This window comes from Lynx canadensis, chromosome D1, assembly GCF_007474595.2.
Source record: "Lynx canadensis isolate LIC74 chromosome D1, mLynCan4.pri.v2, whole genome shotgun sequence".
NCBI lineage: Eukaryota > Metazoa > Chordata > Mammalia > Carnivora > Felidae > Lynx > Lynx canadensis.
In genome coordinates this window covers 21,400,712-21,410,445 of record NC_044312.2, presented here as the reverse complement: position 1 = coordinate 21,410,445, position 9,734 = coordinate 21,400,712, and the positions used below count along the sequence as shown (strand labels likewise).

General features: G+C 39.3%; 1 protein-coding gene across 1 annotated transcript; it reads right to left on the bottom strand.

The window, feature by feature from the left end:
• Positions 1-5,440: 5,440 nt before the first annotated feature.
• LOC115525442 (olfactory receptor 143-like) lies at positions 5,441-8,446 on the bottom strand. Its single transcript, XM_030332641.1, has 2 exons — positions 8,435-8,446; positions 5,441-6,376 (listed from the first exon to the last, which is right to left on the bottom strand). The coding sequence occupies exons 1-2, from the start codon at positions 8,444-8,446 to the stop codon at positions 5,441-5,443; spliced, it is 948 nt and encodes a 315-aa protein (XP_030188501.1).
• Positions 8,447-9,734: the final 1,288 nt, after the last annotated feature.

Here is a 9,734-nt window from a genome sequence, read left to right as displayed (position 1 = left end):
TAACTGTAATTTAAATAAAAATTTGAAGAAAGAAAAGAAAGGAACAGTATTAATCACAAATGAAAAAGGGTCATTTTCCTCTGAGTGAACTCAAATGCACAGCTGCACACATTATTCTCTTCATGGGTTGATTTTTCTTTATTTCTCTTTTTTTAAGTTTATTCATTTATTTTGAGGGAGAGAGAGAGAGAAAAAAAGAGAGAGAGCACAAACAGGGGAGGGACAGAAAGAGAGGGAGAGAGAGAGAATCCCAAACAGGCTCTGCAATGTGAGGCTCAATCTCACAAACTGTGAGATCATGACCTGAGCCTAAATCAAAGAGGTGAATGCTTAACCTGAGTACAGGCACCCTTCTGGGTTGATTTCTCTAAACCACATTTTTTAACCTATTCTGTTTGATATTTCATCTCAAAACTGAGGGAAATTGGACATTTTTTCTACCTGGTCATAGCCACCATTCTATACCACAGTATGAGTGAGTTCCACAAATGTAGGGGACTCTGTTTTATTCTATATTACATCCCAAGCACAGCACCTACTATGATAGGTCTTCAAAAAAAATTTGTGGAATGACTGGATGAATAACTCAAGAGGATAACCACTATTACTTTAGGCAATTTAGGAGAGTCATCCCTGCAAGAAAGATCAGAACAGTGAATTCTCTTAGTGTCCTATTTGTAAATAACAGAGCTAAGGAGTACAAAACAAGAATTTCTCAGGCTGGTGACCTTGGAGAGGAAGGAGTCTCTCCATGCTGACCCAGTTATATACAGTCTCAAGTTCTGAGGTTTGTGTTCTGTTGGTTCATCCATATTCATGTCTGAGCTGAAAATAACCAAGATGGGCAATATGGATACCTATGCCCATCTCTCAGGGGCCTTAGCTTGAATTCCTAAACTCAGTATTTGGTGGACATATGCATCCTCCTTGGCCTGTTGCAACCTCCCCCAGCTCCTCTATTAGTGCCCAGCCTTAGTCTTGGAAACCTGATGACATTCCAGCCTCTGCTTGGATTGACTAAATCCTCACTGTAGATCCCAGGCCACACCTTAGACATCACCCAGAATCAGCCACTATTTAACATTTTGCTGTATTTCTTTACAGTCCTAATTTGTAATCACCATGTACGCTTCCATTTGCATGCTTGGGCTCCTCCTGGAATGCGTCATGCTCTATCACCTTTGGCCCTTTCCTCAATACTGTTGTTCTAGAATTCATCCTCCCTGCCACGCTCCCACCTGCTTTCTCATCAGACAATGCTCATTTCTGTCTTTGTTCAGTTAGCTCATGTCCTTCCTCTGTTTTCTTTTAAACATTACTTTCTCTATTAAATCTTCCAGCCTCCTAAACCAATTTCATATGGCTGGGCACTATTGTACCTGTTGTCCTCACTGTAAGTGTAAAACTGCTTGTCAGACTCTAGTATAGACTTTAAGCTCTTAAAAGACAAGGGACAGGGGCGCCTGGGTGGCGCAGTCGGTTAAGCGTCCGACTTCAGCCAGGTCACGATCTCGCGCTCCGTGAGTTCGAGCCCCGCGTCGGGCTCTGGGCTGATGGCTCGGAGCCTGGAGCCTGTTTCCAATTCTGTGTCTCCCTCTCTCTCTGCCCCTCCCCCGTTCATGCTCTGTCTCTCTCTGTCCCAAAAATAAATAAAAAACGTTGAAAAAAAAATTTTAAAAGACAAGGGACAAATTATTCATTGCTGTATCAAGATTGTGGGAGTGGGGCACCTGGGTGGCTCAGTTGGTTGAGCGTCCGACTTCGGCCCAGGTCATGATCTCACGGCTCGTGGTTTCGAGCTCCGCGTCGGGCTCTGTGCTGACAGCTCAGAGCCTGGAGCCTGCTTCATATTCTGGGCCTCCCTCTGTCTCTCTGCCCTCTCCTGCTCATGATGTCTCTATCTCTCAAAAATAAATAAACATTAAAAAAAAAAAAGATTGTGGGAGTGTTTCTGATATGCAGGCAGCAGGTTTCTAACCTTGGAGATACACAGGAGAGAGAAGAGTATAGAGCTGAAAGACAATGAGCATTATCTGGCACATGCTGTCTTATTGATTAATTCTCTTTTATTCTACTTTTAATCCTAAACAAATGCTGTAGGTTCCAGAGTCCATAGTGAGTGAAATTAACATTATGTTGAATTTAGCCTGGTCCCAACTTGCCATGATGATATTATCACCAAATATCCTGAGAATATGGTTTGGATGTAGCCTAAATTAGATAATCTAAGTAAACTAAGTCCTTTCGATCCTGTCTTCTCTATAGTTTAAAAATATTTTTTTAATGCTTATTTACTTTTGAGAGAGAGGGAGAGAGATAGAGCACAACTGGGGGAGGGGCAGAGAGCAAGGGAGACCCAGAATCCAAAGCAGGCTCCAGGCTCTGAACTATCAGCACAGAGCCTGACGCAGGGTTTGAACCCACAAACTGCAAGATCATGACCTGAGCCAAAGTCGGACGCTTAATGAACTGAGCCAACCAGGCACCCCAGAATAACTTATAGTTTTGAATAGAAGCAAAATTTGTATGTAACTTACCTCTAATAGCTTTTAGCGGCAAAAACCCATTACTGTAGCAAATGAGGTTGGTGTTACATGAAAGAGGACTCATTATTGGTAAAGCCAATAATGACATTGCTTTCCTGGTGTGGTATCTGATACCTAGCATTCGAATAGCCTAGGATTTAGGGCAAGGTAACTGCCAGTCCTAATGAGGACACTAAAATGCAATCAATTTTTACCATGGTTCAAGCCAGGCCTGAGGACTGTGGAAAACAGCACAGATGTCCATACTGTGTTTCTGCTGCCACCCTGAGACAAAATTTTATCTACCATGATGAATTTTCGTGATATAAAAATTCCACAGCCACTTTGCATACACAGCTAATTTATTCACTTGCTTTTGTTAGCTCCTACTGACATAGACATAGGTTGCATTTTGGAGACAGGTTTTAAATTTCACATATATAATAAATAGTACAACAAAACCCTATTTCATTTTTTTCTGAAGGTAAAATTGCATGCTTTTCCTAATTTGTGCTGTAATCCAATGAAACAGTTCCTTTTTTTGTTTCAAAGGAGCTCCAAGTACTTCAGGAGAAACAAGTTATTTTGCAAGTGGGGAGTGCTGGTTACCTAGAACATCAGCCAATTTGAAAGACACGTGTCTTATAACAGAAAGAATGGCATTTCTTTCCATTGTATCAAACCAGACTCTTTTTTTTTTTTTGGTCTTGAAGATTTATAGCCATGGGTTCAGAGAAAACTAATTTTATGGAAAAAAAATGAAAGTTTTTATTAACATAAACTTTTAATTTGCCTTAGAGAAAAATTCATATCAGACAGCTATGTAAATTTAATTACATAAATATTTATTTTGCCAGATTTTAGTCTAACCACGCATAGGAGAAAGAAAGAAGATTAGGTGGTCAAATTCTATTTGATTAGACAGAGATATAAACAAAATCATGACAGTCTGATATATCTATATCTATATCTATATCTATATCTATATCTATATCTATATCTATATATCTATATCTATATCTATCCATATCATCTATATTTATAAATATCTTATATCCAATGCTATTATAACAAGTCAGATTAAATCAACTTAAATTAATTAGGTTCATTTTTCTCAGTTTCTAACTGGTATTAACATATGTCATACTTATTCTTTTTTTTTCTTTCTTTTTTTTGTGGTACTTATAAGCTAATACTTGCAATCCCTTTGACTAAGCATAAATATCTCACAGATATTACTGAAACTTTGTTGAGCCTACCATAGTCACTGATATAGCATGTATGGAGTGTCTTTCTTTGTCCCCACTGAGAATCATTAAGGAAAATAAATTAGTATTGTATCTCTGTATTCACACAAAACAAGAAATTTGGTAGAGCTCAATTTTTGATATTTTGTAGTATGAAAACACTACATTTTCCCCTTTTTTCAAATGTAAACTATTGTAATTAGTTGTCTCATTTTGAAAGTATTTACAGAGATTGTCATGCCTCATCAATATTATGCTATAAAATCATAAAAATTCATATTAAATATTTCTAGAAGCATAAGCATTTCTCCAGCTTGGTGTTAAAGCCTTAATGGACCATTCTTCCACTATAGGGATTTTTGGCTAAGGGTGTCATTCCTACCCTTTCTAGCTGATTCTAAAATAATTCTCCAGATTTTCATCTCCCTTTTCTTATACTTCCTATTTTTCTCCTTCAATTCCACCCTGAGAGGCAAAATGATAATATGGAAAGAATACAGGGTTTGTTGTTAGATGACTTAGGTAGAAGTCTGGGCTCTGCTCTGAACTAATTGAACTGAATCTCTGAATCTCAGTTTCTCCATCTATAAAACAGGGCATTAAGACTTGGATTGTGATAGCATTTGAAAAGAGACAACTCCTTTTAAGAACTCCATAAATGTTAATTCTGTCTCCTCCAAAGTGAAAGTTACAAATTGAAAGCATGAAGCCCTCCACGGGAAGGGTCTGCTCATTCTTGTTTGTAGGTCTTGAACAGACTAAGAAAGGCTTCCAACCTTTGCAAAGGGGAATTCTTTTTGTGCATCTGGGCAGAGAAGCCTCATGTTGAACCTGACACTTTATTTTGTGGCCAAGGACACTCCTTAAGCTATGAATTCTGTTTCATTCATTATGGTCAAAATATTTTTTAAGAATTATGAAAATATTAGGAGAAAAAAGCTGATCAGCAGCCAGGGCAGTGGCAACCTTCTCTCTATTATATCAAACCATTTTCTCAATGTTATGAAACATACCCATGTTTCTAAAGAAATGTCTGTAATTTTTATCACTGGTGGGTTTGAAGAAGGTGGGAAGGTTGGTGAGCCTCACCCATTCTTAGCCATCCTCAGGAATAAACATTTTTAAAAACCAAAAGCTCAACAAGGAATCTTTTTCTATCTCCTCTGTGGGTTAGGAAATCCAGTATAGAAACCAGGATAAAAAGAACTCTGAAATTCAGGGAAATTTATAACTTACACAGTAAACATTCCCCAAATGCTGAAAAACAGAAGGGCCATATGCAATTGTTTTTAGGGAAAACAAAGAGGGGTGACCTAATCAGAGAGCATACCGCTATAATGTTTGCTTATATATGAAAAGTACATAGAAAGAAGCAAAGTGGGAGGTGGTTTAAAAAGGAAGTATGGATTGGGCTGAGTCTTAGAACATGATGTTAAGAATAAAGTTCAAGTCAGTATGGGACTGAGAGTAACCATGAAATTCAATAATGTTTGCACGTTTAATTGACATGCTTACAGAGGATTAAGTATTTAAAACAAAAAAAACTTGTTCCGAAAAAAATTATGAGGACATGTGCACACACGCACGCGCGCGCACACACACACACACACACACACACACACAACTCAGAAACAACACACACCAACAACTCAGAAACATTGATTCTGCTTAGTTTGCAATTCTCTTCAGGGTTTTTTTCAGAGCACATTTGACATCCTTGTTCCTTAGACTATAGATGAGGGGGTTCAACATGGGTATTACATTGGTGTAAAATACTGAGAAGAACTTCCCCTGGTCCACAGAATCAGAAGGAGCGGTCTTGAGATGTGTGAACAACCCAGACCCATAGAACAGACCCACAGTTACTATGTGGGAGCCACAGGTGCTGAAGGCTTTGGGCCAACCCTGAGCTGATGAGACGTGGAGGACATTGGACAGGACCAAAGCATAAGAAATGAAAATAATGAAGCCGGATATTATGACAACTGTGCTCACAATAATGGAATTCAGCAACTCACTGGCATAGGTGCCACTGCAGGAGAGCTGAAGGAGGGGGAAGATGTCACACATGTAATGGTTGATGATGTTAGAATCACAAAAGGACAATCTGACCATGTCCCCTGTGTGGATCATGGCACCAGCAAACCCCATCACGTAAGAACCAAACATCAGCAGAGAACAGACCTGAGGGGACATGGTGACCGTGTACACCAGAGGGTTACAGATGGCCACATAGCGATCATAGGCCATGGCTGTCAACACATAGCACTCAGAATGCACAAAGAAACAGAAGAAAAACAGCTGAGTCATGCATTCTGTAAAGGAAATGATGTTCTTCTCTGAGACAAAGCTCATCAGCATTTTAGGGGTAATGACCAAAGAGTGGCAGAAATCTATGAAGGATAAGTTGAAGATGAAAAAGTACATGGGAGTGTGCAGGTGAGAATTCAGGCATATTAGATTAACTAGGCTCAAATTTCCTACCATAGTGACCACATAGTTCAGTAAAAAGAGAAAGAAAAGGGGTAACTGGAGCTGAGGTGGGTCTGTAAATCCTACCAGGATGAACTCTGTCACTGAAGAGTCATTTTCTATAGCCATTACCTGCCAGGGTGTGATCTGTGAGAAAAGGAGAGAGGTGTCACATCAGGAGAGGATTCAGATCCTTTGTCTCTAGAATAAGGCTTTGTTCTACGGGAGCTTGAGTCTGGCTGTAGGGACAGCACCCTGGAAGAAGAGCCAGGGCAAGGATTCTCCACCTTTAACTTTTCTTTTCTCATTTGTCCTTTTCTTCCATGTTTTCAGATCTCACCCATAACTCCTAACCTCCCCTGGGCTGACACAAACCAGGATGAAGTGATGGTCACATGTGAAAGCAGTATCTTGAAGAGATGAATAGGCTGGTCAAGGCCATACAGACAGAGAACAAAGGAGCCGACAGTTGGACGTGAGACCACTTCCTATGAAAATTCTTGAGGCTCTGAGACAGTAAAGTCACTATGATACCCACTGCACCCACTGTTCAACCACTTTCTCCCTTTTACCTTTCAGAAACTCAGTACCTGGCTTAATGAAAGTGCTAAGAGGTAAAAAGGCTCAGAGAGGTTAAGTAACTTGTCCAAGATCACACACATAGTAACTGGAGGAATTTGAATTCCCCTATTGTCCTGAACGTCTCCTACCCATTCCCTTCATCCAGTCTTACCTCAAAATCACAATGAATTGTTCAGGAAGGACAGGTGGTCTCCCCACACCTCTTTACTGCTGCAGCTGTGAGAATGAAAACATGAGAACAGAAAGACTCAGCTGCCCAACTTCCTTCTGCCTGGAGACCTCACTACTGCTAGACAGACACCTAAGTGTTTTCCTTTCACTTTCCTGAAGGAGACAAAGCCTCTGAAAATGGAGAAGCCAATATCCCTTGCTTGTGGATTTGCATAAAATGTCTTTGGGGCAAGGCAAATGCATCAACTTTATGTCTCCAAATTATCAGCGGGCTAATATTGTGAATTTATCTTATTCTCCATGGATCTCAGCAACTTGTTTAGAAGCTTGGAAAACAAGGCTCATTTAGCATCAAAGTTTGACCAGGCTCCTGAGGGAAGAAATTATTGAGCCTATGTTTACATCCTTTGTCAACATATTAACACTGGTTCCTTTGAGACTCAACGTTCTCCACGTTATCAGCTCACACTAAGAATTTCAAATTTTCCATGCAGGGAGGAAGTAGCCTCCTTTGTGCTCCTAGTTATCCTAGAGCTCGTGCTCAATTATAAAAGAGGAGTGTTCAGGGGCAGAGCCATTGCCATTCCCAATACTTTTTTTTTGTTATTGTTCTGTGATTGATATAGTATGTGTCATAACTCTAATACTTTTGGTGTCTTTCACATCTCTAGAAAAGTGTAATAGAGAAATGTTAAAAGAATGAGATCTAGAATCAAATTAATCAAGCTTGAATTCAAATTCTTCCACTTGGTATGTGTGTGATCTTGGAAAGATTACTTAATCACTCTGAGGCTTTTTTACCTCATCTACATTATAAGTTTAATAATAATTCCTACCTTCCTAGATTGTTTGAGGATTAAATGCCTCATAATCTCTAGCACATTTTAGGGAAATTCTTGGTATAGGGTAAGTCCTAAGTAAGTATTAGGTTGCCTTTCTCTTTATCCTTATCTATATCTATAGCATGGTCCTCTTCCCCAAGGTACCCAGCTATTTACTAGACATCCCCACTAAACTGAGTTCACCATCTCCTTGTGGTCCCTTGTGGTCTCCTCTTGCTATCCTTTTATATGTTAATGGCACCATCCTTTACCGAGTTAGCTAACCTAGAAATGGGTTATTATTCAGGGCTCCTCATTCCCACTAACCATTACCATCTTATCTTCAAAGTTTACATAATTCTATTTCCTTAAAATTCCTGGTTTCTTACCCCTCCTGTTCACTGCATTGCCTCTGATACAGCTCTCTTGCCTCAAGTCTGGAATACTCTAAAAGTTTTCTTAACCTGGGGTCACACCATCACCCTATATATTAGCTTGTTATTGTCATATAATAAATTACCACAAACTTAGTGGCTTAAAAGAACACCCACTTATTAGTCACGGTTCAGAAGTAGGTGAGACGTCTGGTATAGAAGGTCATGCTTTTTACAATTACACCCAAAACCATAAAATACCTAGGAATAAATCTAACCAGAGAGGTGGAAAATCTATACACTGAAAACTATAGAAAGCTTATGAAAGAAATTGAAGAAGATACCAAAAAATGGAAAAATATTCCATGTTCCTGAATAGGAAGAACAAATATTGTTAAAATGTCAATACTACCCAAAGCAATCTACATATTCAGTGCAATACCTATCAAAATAACACCAGCATTCTTCACAGAGCTAGAACAAACAATCCTAAAATTTGTATGGAACCAGAAAAGACTTGAATAGCCAAAGCAATCTTGAAAAAGAAAACCAAAGTGGGAGGCATCATAATCCCAGACTTCAAGATGTATCACAAAGCTGTAATCATCAAGCTGGGACAGTATGGTCCCAGCACAAAAACGGACACTCAGATCAATGGAACAGAATAGAGAACCCAGAAATGGACCCACACACGTATGGCCAACTAATCTTTGACAAAGCAGGAAAGAATATCCAATGGAATCAAGACAGTCTCTTCAGCAAGTGGTGCTGGGAAAACTGGACAGCGACATGCAGAAGAGTGAACCTGGAACACTTTCCTACATTATACACAAAAATAAACTCAAAATGGATGAAAGACCTCAATGTAAGATAGGAAGCCATCAAAATCCTCAAGGAGAAAGCAGGCATAAAACTCTTTGACCTTGGCTGCAGAAACTTTTTACTCAACACATCTCTGGAGGCAAGGGAAACCAAAGCAAAAATGAACTACTGGGACCTCATCAAATTAAAAACTTTTGCACAGTGAAGGAAACAATCAGCAAAACTACAAGGCAACCGACAGAATGGGAGAAGATGTTTGCAAACGACATATCAGATAAAGGGTTAGTATCCAAAATCTATAGAGAACTTATCAAACTCAACACCCAAAAAACAAATAATCCAGTGAAAAAAATGGACAAAAGACATGAATAGATATTTCTCCAAAGAAGACATCCAGATGGTGAACAGGCACATGAAAAAGTGCTCAACATCACTCATCATCAGGGAAATACAAATCAAAACCATAATGAGATACCACCTTACACCTGTCAGAATGGCTAACATTAACAACTCAGGCAACAATAGATGTTGGCAAGGATGCAGGGAAAGAAGGTCTCTTTTGCACTGCTGGTGAGAATGCAAACTGGTGCAGCCACTCTGAAAAACAGCATGGAGGTTCCTCAAAAAATTAAAAATAGAACTACCTTATGACCCAGAAATTGCACTACTAGTTATTTATCCAAGGGATACAGGTATGCTGTATCAAAGGGGTACAGGCAC